We start from the raw sequence: 24,435 nt of genomic DNA on the forward strand, positions 1-24,435 counted from the left end.
GGCTCCTCCTACTCAACCTGTCATTACCCCCAAATTTGGGCTCGGATCTTACTCAACAGATTCTTTTGAAATTACCTTTGGGAAACCTCCATATCACTGCAAATGCCCTTTTCTTACCAATCTTTCCAAAAGGCCTTAGGGTTTGATCTCTCGGAACTCAGGATATTTGCTCTCTTTGTGAAAGACTTCTAAAGATAAAATTTAAATTAAGACTTTAAGCGAAGTCAGGACCTTTTGCACGTAGTCCCAAAAACAATGAGCTAGATAAGGAGATAAATCTTATCTTCTTCCTGAAACTGGCTAATGGGCAACCTTTACAAACATTCAAACTATTTCATTCAATATGACAGGTCTCACTAGGGGGAATGCCTTGCTGGACCTGGTATTGGCAACGGGGGATGACATGGTAGGAGACCTACAGATTGGTGGTCACCTGGGGGACAGCGATCACCAAATAATAGAATTCATCATAAGATGTCGAGTGGGTAAGGTAACTAGTAGGGTGAAAGTGCTAGACTTTAGGAAAGCTGATTTCAATGAACTCAGGCGTTTAGTCAAGGATGCACTGCAGAGTAGGAGTTTTGAAGAGATGGGAGCCCAGGAAGGGTGGCTGTGCCTTAAGGAAATGATCCTTCAGGCACAGAGGGAGACAATCCCGATGCGGGGGAAAAGGGGCCAAGAGGCTTCCTTGGCTGACCAGAGAAACCCAGAGCAGCCTACAGACAAAAAGCGGGGCATATAAAAAGTGGAAATGGGGAAAGACTACTAAAGAGGAGAAGGTTGAGAGGCGACCTTGTGGCTGCCTATAAGTTCATCATGGGGGCACAGAAGGGAATTGGTGAGACTTTACTCACCAAGGCGCCCCTGGGGGTTACAAGAAATAATGGCCACAAGCTAGCAGAGAGCAGATTTAGACTAGACATTAGGAAGAACTTCTTCACGGTTCGAGTGGCCAAGGTCTGGAATGGGCTCCCAAGGGAGGTGGTGCTCTCCCCTACCCTGGGGGTCTTCAAGAGGAGGTTAGATAACCATCTAGTCTTTCCTGCCTATGCAGGGGGTCGGACTCAATGATCTATTGAGGTCCCTTCCGACCCTAACATCTATGAATCTATGAATCTGTCTCTCTGGAGGAGTGTTCTTGTTGGGTGAAAGCCTTTTTAAGATTGGTGAGGTGGCGATCCCGGATGTTCTCTTCAGTGCAAATTTGGTGGTATCTGAGGGCTTGGCTGTATATCACAGCTTTTTTGGTGTGTTTAGAGTGATTCCTGGTTCTGTGCAGATATGGATGCTGGTCTGTGGGTTTCTTGTATAATGTGGTCTGTATTTTATCATTCTGGATACTGATTTGGGATATGTACAGTTCCAACAAGAATCTTTCTCTTTCTTCCCTTTAAACTTGTTTGCATTCCCCTTGTCCATATACCATGAAGAAACAAAGTTTGTTATTTTGAAAGAAACGGGAATTAAGACAATGAAGACCCTTTAAGACAAGAGTTTCTGAATATTAAGTTAAGACACAGATATTGGCACTCATGGCTCCCAGCATTTAGAAAATAATCCTCCTTATAAGAGGGCAGCCTTCTGAATACAAATGAAATCTGTAGCCTTCTTGGTGGTCTTGACACTGGTATCATCTTTTTCAATCTGGCACTTTCAGGTCCAGTGACACTGCAGAAATGGCGGAGTATGGAATCTCAGTGGGTCAGCGTGTGGCAGTGGTCTGGGATCGCTCTGCACGGGTTGAAGCACTGAAGGACCTGGTGGACAAGATTCATATGCTAGTAGGAGCTGGCAGTCGTGTGTCTGTGGAAAATATTGACCAACTGTCCTACTGTAAGAACAGGGATTTAATATTTACCAGATTTTACTTTAAGGGCAATATTATGTTATATGGCTGCTACTGCTGTGTGTAACCCAGCTGACATTGGATTCCAAACTGTGGTACGCGTACCACCAGTGGTACACAGGCAACCTGTCTGTGGTATGCATTAACAGCTTTATTATAATTACTTTATATGACAAAAGTTTGCTGGTGGTACTTAAGGTTGAACTGAAAAATTTGCTGGCGATACTTAAGGTGGTATTGTTTTAAATTGGTGGTGTGCAATCTGTCAGAGTTTGGGAACCACTAGCATTATCCATGAGTAGTAACCAGGGACATCTATCTTCAGATAGGATGTTAGAATCTGGATTTTTCTTCTCCTATGTACTGCAAGAAGAAGAGCAGTTTCACCATAGTTATCCATGTTTCCACACTTGCGATGACTGTTGGTTGCTACACTAATACTGTTGCATGGAAGCAGAAATGATAAGAGAGGGGAAGGCAATTAGAAAAGTGTATTTTTACTTATTCATCTTTCTTTTCAGCTTCTCACACTGAGTCCAGTTTTGATGTGGTCCTCTCGGGCATGGTGCCAGGCAGTACAACACTGCACAGTGCAGAGGTACTGGCAGAAATAGCTCGAATACTCAAGCCAGGCGGTTGTGTCCTTCTGAAAGAACCAGTGTTTGCAGAAACAGGTAAGGGAGTCTGCCATTGTTCTGACTCTTGAATATGAGGCAACTAAAGAAAACTTGCATAGAGGATTAGCCTGAAGGAAAAGCGTTTCTACTCTGGTGATTATATTAACATGACCATCAGAATATGATATTGTGTCTAAGCTGACAGCTACCATGTTAGAATCCCTGCTGATCTTCTTGTGTTCAAGATAGACTTACAAATATAGTGGAAACTGTAAGAGTACTTGTGTGCACAGAGCTGATGCTGGATTTCATAGTATACAGCAAATGCTGAGGTTGGCCATTGAATTCCACAAACTGTAATAGCCAAAGTTATCCAGAAGAGATCTAAGTTGCTTGGAATTTGTGCTGAGAATAAGGGCAGAGCACATGCCAAGGCAAGTATTGAAGAGCATGCAGGAGGGGCTGCCTAAAAGGATATCTGCTGACTGCAGCTTTCAGAGGGAAAACATGGGTCTTAAAGGGCATGCAAAGAATAGCCAGGGCAGACAGAAATGAGCGTGTCTTATTTGTGCTTGAGGACATCTGACAGCATGAGAAAGATGCAGAATAACAGTAAGACATGGAAGGGAGGAGCAAAAGGTGCATCTTGTACCAGTCAATTCATAAAACACACCACCTTAATGTATTATTAGGCAATGTCACCTACCGCAAAGGAACTGTGCATCATACATTTTAATTGACAATTACTTTAAATCTGGTGCTTTCTGGAATGAGATCTTAGCAGGTTTGAAATTCAGAAAGAAATATCTTTTCTGAGCATTTTTATGAGCCTGTTAAAATAGAAATTTTCCCTTTATTTAAAGTATGATGAGGTGACTTTTCTTGGATACTGTGAAGTTCTTTGTGATTGCAGTGTATTTATACAAAGCATAATTTGGAATTAAATAATGGCGTTGGAGCATAGAGCTTGTTCTAATGAATGGACTGCTGACTTCCTTTCCTATTGTGCCAGGGGAGGGTGGGAACGTAGAGAAACAGCTTGGCTGGAGTGCTTCCTTCTAAAGCACTAACAGTGTCACGTTCCAAGCATCTTATCTAGTTTTTAATGACGAGGTTTGTTATCTTTGTTTTCGTTTCCCTCCTCATTGCTCATACCCTGTCTTATGCCTCCCAGGTAACAACAACAGAATCAAGACAGCAGCCAAGCTCCCCACTGTACTTATGCTCTCTGGACTGGTGGAAGTGAAGGAGGTAAGTGTGTACATGCCACCCCCTCTACACAAAAACTCTTGTTGTGGAATTACTGTAGAATGTGGAGTGGAAGTTCCCCATAGGCAGAGGGGAAGAAAATATGATTGGGGGGTGCTGAGTGCACACACAGTGTGCGCATGCATCCCCCCCCCCCCCCCCCCCCCCCCGCCGGCGCGATCGGGGGGGGGGGGGGGGGGTGGGGAAGTGGGGCAGATTGAGGCCCCTGTGGTGAGGGAGGGAGTGGCACAGAGATGGGAGCAAGGGCTGGGATGAATGGGGCCCCAGGGTGGGTTGTGGGACGCTTGGAGCCCAGGTGGCTTGTCCAGGGTCGGGGAGCAGGGCTCTCACTGCTGCGCACCATTATCCCTGGCCTTCTGCTGCCTATGAAGTTCCCACTACCCCTATTGTTAGTTGCTAGCTGTAGCTACCCAGCCATTTGGCTTGCTGAAAAATACAGGGAGACACAATTAGCACGACAGCTGCTTATATTACTGCAGGATAGCATTTTTTCAAAATTAGAAGATACTTGCGTTTTGTTTTGTTTTTTAATGAATGTCAGTGTATTATAATGTTTCTAGCTGTGCAACAGCCAGAGGCATCACCCCACTTTTCACGAGATTTGAGACTAAGTCTATTGGAAGTGCAATGCAGTTGTATATGAGGGAGAGAAACCCTTAGCTCAGTGATTCTCAGAGTGCCACACAATGTTAGCACTACTAGGTGTGCAAACACCTATCCATGATTCACAAGATAAACCCAGAGATTTCAAATAGGAATCCAAAGTATTAACATTCTGAATAGCTGTAGTCTGAGTTCTTTGCAACAGAAAAAAATGCTTTCTCGTTTTTCTGTAGTCAAGAAACCAGTGGAAACTAAGAGCTGACATTTTCTGAGGGATGCCTTGGGTGTAACTAGGTTGAGAACTGCTGCCTCAACTGCTTAGCATGATCCTATATAAGACATTGGAATAAGATATTTTTGCACAGGGTGAACACTTGCTATGCTTTCCATTCTAGCTTCAGAAGGAGCCTTTGACCTCTGAGGAAGCCCAGTCAGTCCAGGAACATCTCGGCTACCAGGGCAATGACCTTGTCATTGTTCAAATGAAAGGCAAAAAACCCAACTTTGAAGTGGGATCTTCCAGTCAGCTCAAACTTTCCTTTGCCAGGAAGTCCACTTTAGGAGGTAAGGGAGGAGACGCATTCTAGGGGGCATGAACTGCTGATGTTGTGCAGTGGAGGACAAAGTAAAGTTGGAAAGGGAGGCTTGATGAAGGGAAGCTCAAGGAAAAACCTGTCCTCTGAGTTAACAGTTTTGTATCTTCTGGAAGCTACCATTTCCATTGTAAAGGGGAACTGTAAAGCAGTGATCATGGCAGAGAGAACCCTGGGCTGTTTCCTTTGGCTTCATCATGCATACTGACAACTCCTGAAAGTTTTTTGGGGTTTTTTGGTTTTTGGGGGTTTTTTTTCACATCAGAAATATTGGGACTATGAACAAAATGTTTCTGTAGAGTGGCCTGCCCAAAGTCTTTAGAAATCATGAAGGATAACTGGGTTGATAACAGTTAGCATTTGGACTGAGAGCTGGTAACTACTTCATTGCCTTTCAAACAAAACAATAAGCATAGAATGTGCTATGAAGAGATGCAGCCTTCTGTGAAGGACATCTCATCTTGGTATAAAAATGGGTGGACATTGGAAGAGAATTGTGGCTTATTTTTTTTCATAATTGATTCAAGATAAAAGATAAATGAAAAGGATTCCTTGAAGTGGTTTTTAAAGACTGAATCGAGAAAGAGATGGTGGCCAACTGTACTGGGACTAGGCAGCAGTACAGTAAAAATTATATGATGCCAGAAGGAGTGTGTTTGTTCAAGTCTTTTGGATAATATCTGCAGGATGCAGGTAGTCATTTTTTTTTTTGGCTCCAGGAAAGCCCATTGTGGACCCCAGTACTGCAAAGCTGTGGACTCTCTCTGCCAATGACATGAATGATGAAGGAATGGTAAGTTGTGTTTCTGTGTACTAAGGTTATAAGCTTCACCTGCACTATTTGGCAAGACTTTACAGTACAAAAGTGGGGTGTGACCCCATATAGTAAAGTTTCTCTGGTATTTCAGGGAAGGTAATTTTAATTCAGGGGATGGTAGTTATTTGGGCCTACAGGCCACATACGAAGTTCTGCTGAGCTGTTGCTGGCTGGGTTGGCACCTCCCCCCACCCCCTCCATCCCCACGCAACAACTCACAAAAACTTCCTATATGGGATGGGACCGTGGGTGGGGAGCGACATTCAGAAGTAGGTCAGGATCATGGGGCAGGGGCGTGGTGTGGTGACAATGTAGGGGCAGGATTGCGGGGCAGTGAGGCCAGGGCCCAGGGCAGAGCCATGATCCACTGCCCGCATGCCTCTGCAACAGAAGCCCATGCCTATTCCATGGGCAGGAGCATGTAGGGAGCAGACTGTGGCTCTGGCCTTGGCCCGGCGCTGTGCTGTCACCACCCGAAGATCCCGGACCCTGGTGCAGTTTCCTGCCCTCCCCTGGCCTCATCCCATCTGCCTGCCCACGTTTACACTGGCCAGTCTCCACAGAGACCTTGGGATCAAGGGGCAGTGACAGCACTGGGCTGGGGCTGAGCCACAATGTGGTTCCTGCCTGTCCCTGCCCTCAGAACCAGGCCCTGTCCCCATGCATTTACCACCTCCTGATTCTGGGGTCTCCATGCCAGCTGTTTGGGAACCGTGCAGGCTGGGTACTCGGCCAAGCGGGGGGGGGAGTGGGCTGCATCTGGGGCTGAAGATAGGATCTTGGGATGTTGACAGCACAGGGCTGGGGCAGAGGCAGAGCTGCAATCCACTCCCTGCACCCTCCTGCCCATGGAAACCACACCAGTTACAGGAATGAGAGGGCAGTGGATTGTGACTCTACCCTGGACTCTGTGCTGTCACAACCCCTAAAACTTCGGGTCTTCCCAGCCCCACCTGCCCCTCTTGCTTCTAAATGCTGCTCCCTGCCGGCCCACGGTCCTGTCCCAGCCACCCAGCTGAGCAGCCTGCTTGCATGGATCCCATCCCCAGTGGCAGGTGCAGGGCATAGGGCCCAGGGTGCTCAGGCAGCAGAGCTGGGTCTGGCAGTGGCAGCCAGAAGGAGCCACTGCTGCTGGGGCTGCTGGGAAATGGAGTCTGGAAGCCATGCTGCCCCAGCCCCACTGTGCACCTGGGAGTGGTGGAGCCAACCACATATGCCATGGTCTGGGTTGCCCCTCGCACCTGGGCTTGGTGGGACCGAGGGACCTGTAGTGGGCTGGTATTGGTTTGTGGGCTGTATTTTGCCCACTCCTGCTCTAATTAAATAACTATACCAAGTGATACCACTGTTAGTCAAGGAAACTGCTGTATCGATTGTCTATTTGTCTCCCCCCACCGCCATCATCTTTCACGTTCTCTATTTTTTTAGGATCTCCTAGACTCAGATGATCTGTTGGATTCTGAGGATTTGAAGAAGCCAGATCCAGCTTCCCTAAAAGCTCCATCCTGTAAGGAGTTAGGCAAGAAGAAAGCCTGTAAGAATTGGTGAGTATGAAAACTGGTGTATAAGTGTATCTGGTGACTTCCAATTAACCAGCTGATTTTGCATCTCTTTAAAGTCAGCAGGCATTGTGCTTGTTCTCCAGAAATAATTTGTTTCACTGGTAACCCAGTTCCCTTGTTGTTAAAATGCTGTATTTTTAACTGAGGTCCATATTAAAATACTTAAGAAATATGGCCAAAAATATTCTGACCAAGCAATGTTTTCTTTCTTTAGAACCCTTGATGCCAATGTATGAATTTTCCTTTTAAGTTATTTGGAGGGTTGGCTGTGCTGGAGAGACGGCAGTGTTGTAACTAAATTGATTTTATAATTTGCCAAATTAACTTTTAAGCAAGATGTAAGCGATTAAATAACTGCATGTCACTGTTACAGATTTAATGCAGCATTTTGTTTAAACTTTAGAATTGCTTTCCTTTTTATCAGTGCTATGCCTCAAAGGTTGCAAGGCCTAAATATTTTCACTGTGAGGTGGGGGTAATCTTTCTCCTTCCAGTGCACAGCCCATTTGGGAGTAGCCACAGGACTGACACACTATTCTAAAAATCGTGGTTGTACTTTTATGGGGAGGGACATTGAGGGAAGTGGGATGTTGTCCCGTGCACTGTGGTATTAGTAAGAATGAAAGGGAAGAAAATGTATGTGACTTAATCTGTTGAGTGAAATGATATGGTGGGGGACCATACTTGCATGTGTGTATTGATGTAGAGGCTAAAGTTGCAATGCTGGAAAATATTATGGGCTCATGGATGTGTCATGTTCCTTCTGCAGCACATGTGGCTTTGCAGAAGAGCTGGAGCAGGAAAAGAAGAGCTTTCAACCCAAATCAGCTTGCGGAAATGTAAATATCTTCCCTGCATTTAGTGGCTTGGAGAGACAGGGAGGGATCATATGTTGTATGAGCTACTTTAGAAAGTAACTGCTCCCCAAGCGCTAGATCAGTTGACGCTTCTAAACAGCATGTCTTGGCCCAGGAGCAGTCATGCCATCTCTGCAGAACGGTTCAACTGTATCATAATTCAAACCCACTGGGGCCAATCAGTTTCATAGTAGCTAGGGTCAGGAGGGACCTGAACAAATCATCTAGCCTGAGCCCCTGCCACAGGCAGGAATGAATGCTGGGTTCACAAGACCCCAGACAGGTGATCGTCCAACCTCCTCTTGAATTTGCCCAAGGTAGGGGCGAGGACCACTTCCCTGGGAAGTTGGTTCCAGATTCTGGCCACCCTAACTGTAAAATATTGCCTTCTGATCTCTAACCTAAACCTGTTCTCCATCAGCTTATTACCATTGTTCCTTGTCACCCCAGGTGGTGCTGGGGAGAAAAGGGCTCTACCTATTTGCTGTTGATCTCCTCTGATGAGCTTGTAGGCAGCCACCAGGTCCCCCCTCAGCCTCCTCTTGCTGAGGCTGAACAGGTTCAGGTCCCTCAGTCTCCTCGTAGGGCCTGTCCTGCTGCCCTCTCACCAAGCGGGTGGCCCTCCTCTGCCTCTCCTGGCTGGCCACATCCTTTTTGAAGTGCGGTGCCCAGCCCAAATTTCACTTGCATTTGCCTCAAACCTTTACTCTACAGTCACTCCCTGATCTAGAGCCAAGGTGCCAGTTGCGATGCGCACACCTGTCTAGAAAGAACTAGACTGAAATCTGCAAAATCCAATTTATAATGATTTTTATTCATTACACACTTGCTCTGGATTTAAACCAGTGACCTCCTCAGTATTTTCCACAAAGTCGTCTGTCCCCAAAGCCACCTGTGTTTCAAGTAAAACATGAGTTTACATATAGTTTGAAGAAACCAGGAGCCCCAGGGGATGTATGTTTCTAACTGGTAGCCTTTAGCATTAATCTGGAAACACTGCCCTCTTGTGGGATCGCAGGGGACACTTTACTTAGTTTGTACAGTGCTGGGTCCCTTCACACTACACCACTGGTCCTGACCCTGGTCCTGACTGGAACAGACCCTGGTCCTGACCTGATGAGACTTGCATGCTTGCTGGAAGTTGCAAGAAGATTCTTTTCATGATTGCTCTATCCTCTGGTGAGCAGAGTGTCGCTCTTAACACATGGGGTAAACTGCTTCCTACTGGGAAAAAAACTGAAATCAGAAAACCCTACCCTGCCTTTTGTTTTTGTCTGATTTTTGTAACAAGCTGATTCTTCTGTTGCTTGTCTTGGCAGTGTTATCTGGGGGATGCATTCCGATGTGCCAGCTGCCCTTACATGGGGATGCCAGCCTTTAAACCTGGAGAGAAAATCCTCCTGAATGAAGACCACCTTCATGATGCCTAATGGGTGGACATTATGGAGTGCAGCTGTTCCATTGCTCGCTGCTTTGGAGCTCCCTTCACCCTATCCCACCTCCTTGAATTCACTCTCTCAGAAATGCTCCCTTATGGGGAAAAGGAGGTGAAGTGGGTCTGAGAAGGGACATAATGGATATAGCTGCCATAGTGCACTAAAAGGGAGTTCACCGGACACTATTAACTTTTGGCATTGGGTAATCTTTAGTGACAATCAGTCTCATGTATGTCTTGTTGTGGGTCTTTTTTTTAAAGCTGTTTTGATGTAGCTCTGAGGTGCTGGCTGGCTTGGTATGTCCCACTAGCAGGAGGGATGTGTACATTTGGATTCTGAAGCCAGGCTAACCTGTTGTAAACATATGTGGTATCCTAGCCAATGCTTCTCCTCACTCTGATTATACCATGGTTTATCATAATTATTCCCAGTATATCAGCAATTCTAGCTTAAGGCTCTCAAGGTGACACCTGTTTCCTGTTGTTTCTGGAAGCTCAAATCCATAGTTCCTTACAGCGTAGGGCTGGGGACATAGAGTAGGAACTGGCAGGGATATCTATGAAACTCCCTGGCAGGGCTTGGGAGATGTGATGAATTTCCAAGTGTCTTGATAACCTGCCAGTGAGATGTTTTCTTTCCCCTGCCCCTTTCTCTTCTGTTTAAAAAAAAAATTTAAAAGCTTCATTTTAAGCAGGTTGAGAATAGTCCCTGCTCATTAGGCAGAGTAGATTATACCCAGTTTCTGCCTTGCTGTTCCCTGTTCCATCCAATATACACTGGAAAATTAGGGCTTAATAGCAGTGCATTTCTTACTGTAGCTCAAGAAAAGATAGAATAAGTTACCCACAGTGTTCAGTAACTGAGACATAGCAATAACTACAGCACTGAGGCATCTTGATGGAAGCTTTTTTGCCAGTTCTCCCTGCCCCCTTGGTAGATGCTGACCTGGCAGCACTTTTTTATTTACAGACCTGTTGCAGAGAGAGGCTTTTGGTGTTAAGTATCTGTCCATCCATCCATGCAGCTGCAAGACAAGGGACCCATTTCCTAGAGTTCCCCTTTGCTTACCAGCTTTATCTGCCCTTCTGGGGTGCAGGGTGGGAATCAGCCTTGTACAGTGGTGTTCAACCTTTTTGTCCATAGCGCCAGATAAGCAGTGCCAAGTCCTTCCACAGGCTGCATCTGGCTGGTAGACCCAGTCCAGTGCCTGAGGCATGCATGGCAGGGCCCCATCCAGCTGCTTCATGGAAGCAGCCCATCCCCAATCCAGCCACGTGGAGAAAGAGTGCTTAGTCTCATTGCAAACCAGCCATACAGGGAAAGGGAGTGTGGCTCAATCCTGCGGGGAGGAGGTGGCATAGCCCAGACCCAACTGGACCACAGGGAGAAGAGAGGATGTAGCCCACCCCAGATCTGACCATGCTGGGGAAGAGTAGTGACCTGATTTTTGACCTGCCTCTCATGGCTTGGGATTTTGGCAGCAGGGGGAGGGGGCAGTATTAACACCTACTGCTTCCCCACCACCAAATTTCCTGACCCATAGGGAACCCTGCAGACCAGAGGTTGGCCACATCTGGCATAGTATACAGAACTGGGTTTATTACTTTAGTGTCACCTCTGTGCAGGGTCCAGCTTCCTGTCATTACTTTGCACTGAGCATGCAACAAGCTCATGTAGCAAAATTAGGATTAAGGGATCTTCTGTTTTTAAAGACTGACCAGTAATAAAGTCATTTGTTAAGAAAACTGGATTCTGTGGTTTTTTAAATGTAGTGGGTTTTTACTCTTCCTCTCAGCTGCTACTTGGGTCTGTTCTATTTTGCAAGAGCTTTTTGTAAGGGATGCTTAGCATCTCTTTCTATCCTTCCTCATAAAGCTATTTAAACCATTTAAAGTTGCATGATATTATTGGAGCAATGAACAGAATCAATATTTCAGCTGGGTTATATTTTTCTCTGATTAAATGTTAATGTCAAAAAGGGGCTGTCTTACAGCAAAACGCACTAGGATCCTTCTTTGTGAGAAGACTTTTCCACTAATTCACTCAGAAGTCCTCTTTTCTGTTCCTGTTGCTCATATTGGGCTCCTATACACATGCTCGGGGGGAGGAACAGGGGGGAGTGTTTTAATTAGAGCAGCTCTTGAGAGCCACTCTAATTAAAATGTCTGTAGCATCTCATGTATTCAGCGTCCTGAATTTCAAAATAGTGGTGGGGCTGCTTTAATGAAAGCTTATTTGAACATTCCAGCAGAGTCAATTGGTTAGTGACATGCTGCAATATCCAGGAATTTTCCAACCTTGGGCAAGTGATTTGATCTCCAGGCCTTCCTTTCTCAGTTTTCATCTACTGTAAACTCTGTGGGGCAGGGCCTGCCTCTACTCTGCATATCTAATGAAATGAGGCAACCTGACAAGGCAAACAGCCAGATGGAAATGGGAAAACAGACAACTCCAACTAGACACCATTTTTTTCAAAGAAGCCAGACCTAGGTGGTTCTCGGAGATGGGATAGGGGTGAAGGGTGGAGAGACAATAAAGGCATGAACGGTGCGTGCCCCTGGCGGCTGGGGGGCATGGCGGTGCTGACGGCGGTGGGAACCCGGTGGTGGTGAGCTCCCACAGATTTTCATAGACATTAGGGCTGGAAGGGACCTCGGAAGATCATCAAGTCCAGCCCCCTGCCCAAAGGGCAGGAAGTCAGCTGGGGTCATAGGATCCCAGCAAGATAAGCATCCAGTTTCATCTTGAAGGTGTTCAATGAAGGCGCTTGAACCACCTCCGGTGGCAGGCTGTTCCAGACCTTGGGGGCTCGGACAGTAAAGAAATTCTTCCTTATGTCCAGCCTGAAACAATCTTGAAGTAGTTTGTGACCATTCGACCTCGTCATCCCTTGGGGCGCTCTGGTGAGCAAAGGTTCCCCCAGATGCTGGTGGTCACCCCGATAAACTTATAGGTGGCCATCAGATCACCCCTGAGCCTGCACTTTTCCAGGCTAAAGAGCCCCAGGGCTCTCAGCCTGTCATCGTAGGGTCTGCTTCCCTGACCTCTGATCATGCGCGTGGCTCTTCTCTGGACTCTCAAGCTTCTCCACATCCTTTTTGAATTGTGGAGCCCAAAACTGGACACAGTACTCCAGCTGCGGCCTCACTAAGGCCGAGTACAGGGGGAGAATGACGTCCCGGGATTTGCTTGAGAAGCATCTATGGATGCAAGCCAGTGTTTTGGTCAATGCTGCTGACACTATCAGAAGTGGAGGGTGGGTGTGGCAAGCGCAGACCACAGTTCGGTGACCACCAGCAGGTGCTGCAGGCAGCGTTGACAGCAGCCAGAAGTGATCAGTGTCGGCAGCACCTTTTTGCAAGGGGTGCACGTGCACCTATGTGCACCCCCTACACATTGCCCCTGAATAAAGGGAAACTGGGAAACGGACAGAGTGTTAATAGGGAAGCAGCTTCTGAGTGCCAGACCCCCTGTGCCAGATCAAGCTGACACACTCCAGTGTCTGAGGAGAATAAGGAGGACTTAGCTTGGGGAGAATTTATGATGACATGGGACTAAAGTGACAGGTGTAGATGATGGAGTTAATACCAATGCTCCCTTTTTGTCAGAACTGCTGTCTTCCTTGGCACAAATCTCTTACTCCTTATATTTTTGCAATGATCAAATCACCTTGAACAACCAAGCAAAATGGTGGTGACAGACCCTATCTCAGATGGGTCTATTCTCTTGGTGCTGTTGTAATTCTAGCACTTATAATAATAGTTCTCAGCACTATGGAGGTTTTTCTATTATGATGAGTGCTAGAATTACCACCTGGTCAGAGCTGAACTTGGTCTTGAAATGGAAAACAAGACCTAATTTATGTATTTGTTTCTTTGGCAATGGTACTGTTTATTGTTTGCTCTTGTACAGTATAACAGGTGTGCACACACAGGATGCTGGTCTTGGATTGCTGAAAATATAAGAATTAAACCAGTGCAACTGTGGGCATGTTCTCAAATGTTTTGATTGCACAGAAACTTCCTTTTGGTGTCTAAAGTTTATTGGAAGGGAAAAGCAAGCTGTTCCATTGCAAGCCTAGGTTCTGTTTTGCAGTTGCCTGCAGGATTCTAGGGGAAGGTAGAGTCCTTTCCCTTCCAGGGAGATCTGAAGCCTGGACAGGGTGAAGTCAGGGTTGGCTGCTCATTGTGTAAGCCTTCCAGCATGACTTGGCTCATGCTGATTTTAATGGCTGGCCATAGCCTGTATCTGAGGTTTGAACTTCATGGCTGACTACAGTGTTACTGTCCCTACATCCCTTTGTGCCACTTCTCGGGGTGTGCCTCTGATGTAAACAGTGCTATAGGACAGGCCTTCAGCTGGGCTCTCGGAAGTCTGCGATTTTTAAAAGCAACAAGTACAGTGTGAAGATTTCACTGAATGGAGAATGCAACTGCAGAGCTGTCCTTTCCCGCCAAACTCTTATCTGTACAAGATTCTTTGAGCAAAGGTTAACTAGAGAAAGCATCTCATCAGACCAAGTCTCCTGAGATCTTATTAGGAAAGACCTATTGGGAACTAGGGCTGTGCGAAATGGAAGTGTTCCGTTGCGACCAGCATTTCGACAGAACAGCGTTCCATTTCGACTTTTGTTTCGAGTTGAAATGGCTGTTCCGTTGAAACGTTTTGCCGTTTCGACCCTGTCTCAACATTTTGCCCATAGGATATAATGGGGAAAGTAGAAACAGGCTATAAATTTGTCGTTTCTGGCCAGATTTAGATGAAACTTGCGGGAATGGTAGCCCCTTTTGAGGGCATGACGCGTGCCAAGTTTCAAGAAGATACGTACAGGGGGTTCAGAGAAACTGCACCTCTAAATCTTGAAAGCAAAACTCATGTCACGTGCATGTGTTAAGTCACAGCAGGGTCAAAACTGCAGGCTTGCTAGCCCCTGCTGAGGCCACAAAGCTTGCCAATTTTCAAGGAGATAGATGCAGGAGTTTGGGGAAACTACACCTCAAGCTGTGGACAAGCAGAACTCATGACATGGGTGACACTGTGTGTGTTAAGGCACAGCAGGGTGAAAGCTGCAGGCCTGCCAGGCCCTGCTGAGGCCACAAAGCCTGCCAGCTGTCAAGGAGATCAGTGCAGGGGTTCTGGGTTTTGGAGCCCTGCACTTCTGGCCACAGGCAGGCAAAACTCATGACATGGGTGCTTGTGCAACTGTGTCTGTCTTGGGGCAGAGTGGGGGTGGAAACCTCTGCAGGCCTGGCTGCTAGGCCCTGCTGCGGCTGCTAAGCCTGCCAGCTATTGAGGAGATCGGTGCAGAGGGGTTCTGGGACCCTGCACCCCTAGCTGCTCATAGGCAAAACTCGTGACATGGGCGCTTGTGCAACTGCTGCCTCTCATCAGGCAGCAGGACTGAAGATCCCCCATCACTTGTCACCAAGACCTGAGGGTACTAATTGACCACAGTATGAACATGAGCTGGCAGTGCGATGAGGCAGCCAGCAGGGCCAGCAACATGCTGGCATGCATCAACTGATGCATCTCCAGCAAAGCCATTGCAAAGAAGTGATTCTCCTGCTCTGCTTGGCTCTACTCAGCATTTGTGAGACCGCAGCTGGAGTACTGCGTCTAGTTCTGGGCTCCGCACCTTAACAAGGACGTGGTGAAGCTTAAGAGAGTCCAGAGAAGGGCCACTTGTATGATCAGAGACTTGCACGGCAAGCCATATGAGGAAAGGCTGAGGGACCTGGAACTCTTCAGTCTGAAAAAGAGAAGGCTGAGAGGGGACTTGGTAGCAGCTTACTGCTACATCAGAAGTGTGCATCTGGGGCTTGGTGAACAACTGTTCACCAGAGTACCCTTGAGGAAAACTAGGAGTCATGGTCACAAACTCCTGGAAGATCGTTTCAGGCTCATTTCAGGCTCAACCTTAGGAAAAACTACTTCACAACTAGGGTGTCCAGACTGTGACCATTACTCCTGTGACAAGTGATGGGGAATTTTCAGTCCTGCTGCCTGATGAGAGGCAGCAGTTGCACAAGCGCCCAAGTCATGAGTTTTGTCTGCCAGCAGCTAGGGGTGCAGGGCCCCAGAACACCTCTGCACCGATCTCGACAGCTGGCAGGCTTAGCGGCCACAGCAGGGCCTAGCAGCCAGGCCTGCAGTAGTTTCCCATCCACCATACCCCAAGACATACACAGTTGCACAATCCACCCATGACATGAGTTTTGCCTGTCAGCAGCCAGAGGTGCAGGGCCCCAGAAGCCCTGCACCGATCTCCTTGACAGCTGGCAGGCAGGCCTGCAGCTTTCACCCTGCTGCGCCTTAATGCACGCACGTTACGAGTTTTGCTCATCTGCAGCTTGAGGTGCAGTTTCCCCCAAACCCCTACACCTACCTCCTTGAAACTGGGCAGGCTTCGTGGCCTCAGCAGGGGCTAGCATGCCTGCAGTTTTGACCCTGCTGTGACTTAACACATACACATGACACAAGTTTGGCTCTCAAGACTTTGGGGCACAGTTTCTCTGAACCCCCTGTACTTATCTTCTTGAAACTTGGCATGCCTTATGGCCTCAGAGGGTCTACCATTTCTGCAAGTTTTATCCAAATCTGGCCAGAAATGACAAAGTTATAGGCTGTTTCAACCTTCCCCATTATATCCTATGGGCAAAATGTCGAAACGGCGAAATGTTTCATAGTTATTTGGGTCGGAAGGGACCTATTAGATCATTGAGTCTGACTCTGCTTTGGGCAGGAAAGAGCGCTGGGGTTGGATGACCCCAGCCAGGTGTCTGTCCAATCTCCTTTTGAATATTTCCCACCTTCCGTGGAAGCCTATTCCATATTTTGGTCCCGCTCACTGTAAAGAACTTTTTCCTGATGTCCAGCCTGAATTTGCTCTCTTAACTTGTGTCCATTGTTTCTAGTTATCCCAACTGTTGCCCTGGTAAACATCATATCCCCCACTTCCTGCTAACCCCACCCCCGATGAGTTTGTTGGCAGCCCCAGGTTCACCTCTCACCCTCCTCACAGTCTCCCAATCGGTCCACATAGGGTTTTTTCTGTAGGCCTTTAACCCGACGGGTGGCCCTCCTCTGAACCCTTTCCAGGTTATCCACATCACTCCTGAAGTGCAGCGACCAAACTGGATGCAGTACTCCAGCTGCGGCCTGACCAATGCCTCATAGGGGAGAAGCATCACCTCCCTAGACTTGTTTGTGATGCACCTACTTATGCACAAAAGAGTGCGGTTAGCTTTACTTATTACCTCATCACATTGGTAATTCGTGTTCATTTTGGAGTCAATTATGACTCTGAGGTCCCTTTCCGCAGTTGTGCTGCTTAGAACGGTCCCTCCCAGACTATAGGACTGCTGATGATTCTTCCTCCCCAGGTGCAACACATGACACTTACCCTTGTTAAACTTCATCCTATTCTGTTCCGCCCACCTCCCCAGCCTGTCCAAATCCGCTTGGATTTGCCCCCTGTCCTCTAGTGTGTTTACCTCCCCCATAATTTTGTGTCGTCAGCAAACTTGGACAGGGTGCTTACTACTCTCTCATCCAAGGCACTAATGAAAATATTGAATGGTACCGGTCCCAGAACAGTCTTGGGGAACTCTGCTGCCTACATTTCTCCAGGTAGAAACCAACCCGTCTACCACCACTCTCTGGGTGCATCCCATAAGCCAATTTTCCACCCACCGGACTGTGTAATAATCTACATTGCAGTTTTTTAGTTTATTTATAAGAATTGGGTGTGACACTGTGCCAAAGGCCTTTTTAAAGTCTAGGTAAGCAACATCTACCTCTGTTCTCTCATCCAAGCATTTTGTGATCTGGTGGTAAAATGAAACTAGGTTGGTCAGGCAGGATCTGCCTGCTATGAACCTATGCTCATTGCCCCTTAGCATTTCTTTACCTGCTGGTCCCCCGCAAATGTGATCTTTAACTATTTTCTCAAAGATCTTGCCAAGAATAGAGGTGAGGCTAACCAGCCTATAGTTATCTGGTTTCTCCTTCTTCCCTGTGGAGGTTGGGCTTAAGATGCCTCCTCTTACCCCTCTATAGCCACCCTACGAACCGTCGACACCCCGATGTTCCCGCCTGCCACGTCTTGGATGTTATTCTATATTCAAATTTTTTTTTGATGTCACTAGTCGGGAGGGTTGATCTGTCAGAAAAAAAAATATTTTTTTTTGTTCCTTCTTGTTAGGTTTCTATTAGAGATTCCCGGGCACTATGGGTAAGTTATCTCACTCGCCTCTCCATATGTTCGCACACACTCGATGGTATAGATAATCACAGTCTGGTTCAAATCAAAAGTTGTCTTTATTTTTAACTTTTATCACTCTGTACACCTGACCTGTACTTTCAGGAAGAAATTTTTTCTCTCTCTCTCTCTTTTTACAACATCAACTTGGTAATTCTACTTATCTAATACTCTTATGCAATAGCTATTACCTTGACTGAATGGAGCTTAGTATTAATAAACAAAGTCTCTTCCTTTCTTGTCCATTTGTATTTCCATTTTCATTACAGGCTTCGACCCCGCTAAATGCACTCTCTTTACCTTGTTGGCATATAAGTTGATTCTTTATCCTGCGGAAGACAGATGCCTCAGATCCTCTTGAGGTGATAATACTGTGTCCCATTCATTCTCTTCCTTTTTTTTTCCCCCCAGGTCGGTTTTGTAGGACGCGTCTCGCGGCGTTAGTCTCTTTAGGGATTTGTCCCTTATTCTCGGAGCTCCGTTCTTTTCCTGGAGTTACGAGAAGTCTTTAGGTAAGTTTCTTCTCCTCCTGGAGATCCTCTTTCTTCCCCTTTTTCTCCTTTTTTCTTCGCTTTTTCCCCTGCTGGAGCTCCCGTCTCGCCACCTCACTCTGATCTCACAGCTTCTATCCTTATATGGTAGCAGCTCCAGAAGCGGCATTCCCTGGGTCTCCTCGCTGCGGCTGCGCTCTCTCCCATGGCCTCACTCGCTCCTTCACACACCTTCCCCCTTAAGATGCCACTAGGCACCTTTTGTTGTTTATCCATTTTTTTGGGGTGAACTAGGGGTGCACTGTCCTGGGTATTACTTCTAGTAGTTGCGCATCTGGAAGACATTGAGATAGGAAGTTGGCCACCACATTTGCGTGCCCAGGCCTGCATGTGATATCAAAGTGAAAAGGTTGTAAGGCCAGAGCCCACTGTGTGATTTGAGTATTATCCATCTGAGTGGTTTTCAACCACTTCAAGGGCGCATGATTGGTAATCAAAGTGAATCTACGGCCCAGAAGGTAATACTGAAAATATTCTACTCCCCATTTAATCGCTAGACACTCCCATTCAATGGTGGCATACCTTCTTTCTGGTGGATTAAGTTTCTGGCTAGCATAGGCAATTGGACGCTCTATCCCTTCCACTTTCTGTGTCAACACGGCGCCCATGGCGTAGTTCAAAGCATCTGTCTGTAAGATGAAAGGGTGTGTAAAGTTGGGTGTATGAAGGATCGCATCGTTACATAAAGCTTGTTGAGTCCTATGGAAGGCTTCTAAATGTTCCTCTTCCCACTTTATAGGCCCGTTGCCATGCCCTTTTAATAGGTTGGTTAAGGGGGCTGTTATCTCCACAAAACGTGGTATGAACCTGCGGTAATAGCTAGCCAAGCTGAGGAAGGCATGCGTTTGTTTTATTGTCTGCGGTGGAGTGTAATTTCGTATTGTTTCCACCTTGTCTACTAAGGGGCGCACGCGTACTTGCCCTACCAGAAAGCTGAGATATTTAGTTTCTGCCTTGCCCAAGGCACATTTCCCTGGGTTGACTGTGAGGCCTGTTTGACTGAGCTCTTGGAGGACAGCGTATAGAGCTTTTAAATGTTGTTCCCATTCATCGGTATATATTATATTGTCATCTATGTAGGGGGCATGGGAAAAGTGTCGAATTTCAAAATTGCATTTAATTTTCGGAAGTCGATACATAAACGGAGGGACTCATCTTGTTTAGGCACAATTACCAATGGACTTTGCCACGGACTCCGTGATTCTGTTATTATTCCTTGTTTTAGCATTTTGTCTATCTCCGCCCTTACTACTTCATATCTATGGTACGGTATTCTCTGCCATCTTTCCCTGACCACCTTTCCGTCCAGTGTAACGATGTTATGAGTTATCCCGGTAGCACATCCGGGCTTCTCATTAAACACATCTCTAAAGTCCCACACGAGAAGTTTTAACTGATCTCTTTGCTTCGCAGTCAATTGGGTCCCCAGACCGACTTCTTGCCCTGTTGATCGTTTTTGATGTTCCTTGTTCATTACGCTCTCAGATTCTGCCTGCCCTCCTATAGTGGAGGCTACTAAACCTTCTTGTTCTTTCCACAGTTATAGTAAATTGATGTGAAAGATTTGTTTTTCCTTCTTTTGTCCCGGACAAAGGATCTCATAGTCAACTGGCCCAACACACCTGGATATCATGAATGGGCCTTGCCAACAAGTTAGAAACTTACTTGTAGTATCTGGGAGGAGGACCAACACCCTTTACCCTGGTTGTAGGTGTCTCTCGCTCGTATTTCTGTCATAACTTGTCTTTTGTTTTTCTTGGGCTTGTTGGAGTAGCAGTCCAATAACATCTAGGACTCTTCTATCACCAGTGTGGATTGTAAAGGTACTCAAGGTGGCTTTTGAAGGCTGACCCTCTGGCAACTTGGGCAGGCCTTGCAGTAGTCTTCGAGTTGATCATATAGCCTTGGCCAGAAACACCACTTAGTTAACCTGTCCTCCGTTTTAGCTCTTCCCATGTGCCCTCCTAGTGGGTTCACATGAGCTAGTTTCAGGAGGGGTTCCCAGTAGGTTTGAGGTATCAACAGTTGTGGTATCTCTGTCCCTTCTATTTGTCCTGCCTTTACCCTATATAGTAGATCTTTTCTTAGCTCATACCAGGGGAGTGCGCAACATCGCTCTGGGCATATTACCTGATCATCTTGCTTGGCCAGCTCCGTTTGCTTTATCAATTGAAACAGGTCCTCATCTTGTTGAGCCTCTCAAAAGCATGAGTTGTTTGCTAAACTCTCCAGATCGAATGCGTTGGGCTCTGTGTAAGCTTCGCTGTCTTCCCCGGCTAAGCCATCTATCTTGTCTCCTGGCTTCCTCGTTGTGTCCAAGACTTTATAAATTTCCTCCCAATCTCTGCCCAATATCATTGGGTAAGGTAGGTCGTTGGCTAGACCCGCTGGCATCTCTCTGGTGGTGTATTAGATTTCCACCAGATATTTCTTGCGGGGGTATACTGATGGCTGCCCGTGGATACAAATCATCCTTACGGTATTTACACTTGGAGCTAGGTCGGCTCTAATCAATGTTTGGGCACAGCCAGTATCAGCTATGGCCCTTATCTTCTTTCCTCTGAACCGGGCCCAAACAGTGGGTTTTTCCTTTGACGCTTCCCAATGCATTTTCCCAATGCTGTAGTCCATCATTTCCACCTGCCTGTTGTCAGCCTGCTTGCTTTTTTGTATCTGGATGTTGAATGGGGTTTCCCTTGGCTGTGGACTCAGGCGAGGGTGGCTTGTACACTCCCTTGTGATATGTCCGATTCTTCCACATTTGAAGCACACGGTAGTCTTCTCCTGTCTCGTATTTCCTTCTGTTCATTCTCTTGTACTATTTGAGCTGGTCCAGACTTTGGGGTCCTCTATCGGTTGCTATCCACTTGTGCACTATCAAAGTCTTCGGCCAAATGTAGAGACTCTGCTGATGATTTTGGGTGATGGCATCGTACCCAACATTCGGTATTTATATCCAAATCTATTAAGAACTGCCCTAATAGGATCTGGTCACATAACTTCACTTTGGATACCTCTTGTGGCTTTAACTACTTTTCTTACAAATCGGGTAATTGTAGTAACAGAATCCATGGGGATTTCTCTTCCCTTTTTTTCTTCATCCAGACACTTGTCGGTATTTTTCCGGGTTGATGTTTAAACAACACAGAATTTCTTTCTTGACCTTGTCATAGTCTGGTGCTTCGCCCCATGCCATAGCCCGGTAGGCAGCTTGTGCTCTTCCTATCAAGACTACGCCTAATTGGCTAGCCCAATGGCTTCACTGTAACCCAGACGCTAACGGCGCTCTTTCAAAGCTTTCCAGGAAGGCCTCCGGATCATCTTGCAGGATTATTTTAGGGACTCTTAGTTTGACTTGGTGTCATTGATCCCATGCCTGTTGCTGTATTCATTTTTCTTCAAGTGTGATTTGGCAAGCGGCTTGTTGTTGTTGTTGTTGTAGTAATTGACCAACTAAATGTAGGGTTTGTTATAGAGGTTCTGGATTCCCCATGGGGTTTGGTTGTCTCTCCACATCGTCCTTTGATCAGGCCATCGTCGCACTTCCCGGCCAATGCACCACTGTGGAGGTCGGGCTTAAGATGCTTCCTCTTACCCCTCTATAGCCACCCAACGAACCATTGATACCCCGATGTTCCTGCCTGCCATGTCTTGGATGTTATTATTCTACATTCAAATTTTTTTTGATGTCACTTGTCGGGAGGGTTGGTCTGTTGAAAAAAATATTTTTTTTGTTCCTTCTTGTTAGGTCTCTATTATAGATTCCTGGGCACTATGGATAAGTTTTCTCACTCGTCTCTCCGTATGTTCGCACGCACTCGATGGTATAGATAATCACAGTCTGGTTCAAATCAAAACTTGTCTTTATTTTTAACTTTTATCACTATACACCCTACCTGTACTTTCAGGCAGAAATTCTCTCTCTCTCTCTCTCTTTTTTTTTTTTTTTTTACAATATCAACTTGGTAATTCTACTTATCTAATACTCTTATGCTATAGCTATTACCTTGGCTGAATAGAGCTTAGTATTAATAAACAAAGTATCTTTCTTTCTTGTCCATCTGTATTTCCATTTTTATTACAGGCTTTTATCTTTTCCCCTGTTAAATGCACTCTCTTCACCCTGTTGGCATATGAGTCGATCCTTTATCCTGTGTGAGACAGATGCCTCAGATCCTCTTGAGGTGATAATACTGTGTCCCATTCACTCTCTTCCTTTTATTTTTCCAGGTCAGTCTTGTAGGATGCGTCCTGTGGCATTAGTCTGTTTAGGGATCCTCCCCTCACTCTCAGAGCTCTGTTCTTTCCCCCACGCTACAAGAAGTCTTTAGGTAAGTTTCTTCTCCTCCTGTAGATCCTCTTTCTTCCCCTTTTTCTCCTCTTTTCTTCACTTTTTTTCCCCTGCTGGAGCTCCTGTCTTGCCGCCTCGCTCCAATCTTGGAGCTTCTATCCTTATATGGTAGTGGCTCCGAAAGCAGCATTCCCTGGGTCTCCTTGCTGCGGCGCACTCTCTCCTGCGGCCATGCTAGCTCCTTCACACTCCCCTTTTTGAAAATAGGGACCACATTGGCCCTTTTCCAATCCTCTGGGACTCGTTTTGTTTTGAGGCTGTTTCGACCATATCTGTTTCATTTTGATTTTGCTGTTTCGACCTCGAAACAGGTTGAAACTGCGTTGAAACAAAACTGGTGGCAAAATTTCACACAGCCCTATTGAGAACCATCTTTCTCTCTCAATTTGTCCTAGATGAATACTTGCTAATCTACCTCTCAGCAAGCCACCCTTTGGTTCTGATGGCTGGAAAGAGCTGAAAGGTAGGAGACTGGTGCCTACAGGGGCTGGTTTGGCTAGTGTCTGAAGGAATACTTTGAGACTGCACAGATGTGTGTAGTGTTGCGATGCCATCTCCAAACACAGCTACTACAGTTCAAAAGGCCACATATTAAATCTAAGGAATATAAACAGTTTGACAAGCTTGGCCCTCAAAATAGGGCTGAGCCCTAAAGTTCCTAGAAGCCCACTTAACGCTGTTTCGCTTAGTGCTATTTTGCTATGGTGCTCATTTCACTTTGATACCCAGTTTCACTTAGTGCTCACGGGTTTTGCTATAACGCTCATGGATATTGGGCAGGGGAGCATTGGCGGCGCACAGCCTCGTCGCCATCTTGCGTTGCCAAAAGCTTTCGTGCACTGTGGTCTTTCGTGCTCTGTGCTCTTTTGTGCTTGTGCCACTGTCTTGCTTCATTTTTTGAGTTTCACCATGAGTCAGAAACATTCAACTGACTCTGAGAGTGCAAGTGCTGAGAAAAAACAGTGAAAAAGCATAATGCTGGAGCTTAAATTGGATGTCCTGAAGCAAATTGAAGAAGGGGAACACCAGAATGAAATCTGTAGAGCATTAAATTTGGCTGGGTCAACTGTTAGGACCATACTGAAGAGTAAAGACAAAATAAAAGAATGTGGTAGAATTGTAACTCCTTTAAATGCTTTGAAACTCAGTAGGAGTGGGGCTCCAATTATGTTAGAAACGGAGAGGCTGTTAAGTGTGTGGATTAAGGATACAATTCAACACTATGTCCTTGAGCATGCTGCTTATTTAGAAGAAGGCTAAGAGCCTGTATGATGATTTACAGAAAAATTTGCCAGAGGGATCTGCTTCTGAGCCTTTTTATGCAAGTAAGGGGTGGTTCGAAAGATTTAAGAGGCACAGCAGCTTGCGTTATGTTTCTATTCAGGGGGAGGCTGCTAGTAGTGACACCCAAACAGCTTCCAGCTATAAAAATAAGCTTGTGGAAATTGAGGAGGAGGGTTATATGCTTCAACAAGTCTTCAATGCTGATGAGACAGACCTCTTCTGGAAGAGGATGCCTTCTAGGACCTACTTTTCCAGGGAGGAGAAGTCGATGCCAGGTTTCAAGGTGTCCAAGGATCGACTTACTTTATTGCTTGGTAGTAATGCTGCAGGGGATTTTAAATTGAAACCAATGCTTGTATACCACTCAGAAAACCCCAGGGCTCTCAAGG

General features: G+C 46.3%; 1 protein-coding gene across 1 annotated transcript in view; it reads left to right on the forward strand.

Annotated features, from left to right (window-relative positions):
- The window catches only part of CIAPIN1 (cytokine induced apoptosis inhibitor 1), an 18,362-nt gene extending 7,006 nt beyond the window's left edge, over positions 1-11,356 (forward strand). Inside the window, exons 2-9 of the mRNA XM_006035486.3 lie at positions 1,658-1,833; positions 2,368-2,520; positions 3,638-3,714; positions 4,731-4,899; positions 5,648-5,721; positions 7,174-7,289; positions 8,077-8,146; positions 9,484-11,356. Of these exons, the coding sequence (XP_006035548.1) occupies positions 1,677-1,833; positions 2,368-2,520; positions 3,638-3,714; positions 4,731-4,899; positions 5,648-5,721; positions 7,174-7,289; positions 8,077-8,146; positions 9,484-9,594 (927 nt within the window). The 5' untranslated portion in view covers positions 1,658-1,676 and the 3' untranslated portion in view covers positions 9,595-11,356. The remainder of the gene's footprint in view (positions 1-1,657; positions 1,834-2,367; positions 2,521-3,637; positions 3,715-4,730; positions 4,900-5,647; positions 5,722-7,173; positions 7,290-8,076; positions 8,147-9,483) is intronic.
- Positions 11,357-24,435: the final 13,079 nt, after the last annotated feature.

This window comes from Alligator sinensis, unplaced genomic scaffold (assembly GCF_000455745.1).
Source record: "Alligator sinensis unplaced genomic scaffold, ASM45574v1 scaffold203_3, whole genome shotgun sequence".
NCBI classification, from domain to species: Eukaryota; Metazoa; Chordata; order Crocodylia; family Alligatoridae; genus Alligator; species Alligator sinensis.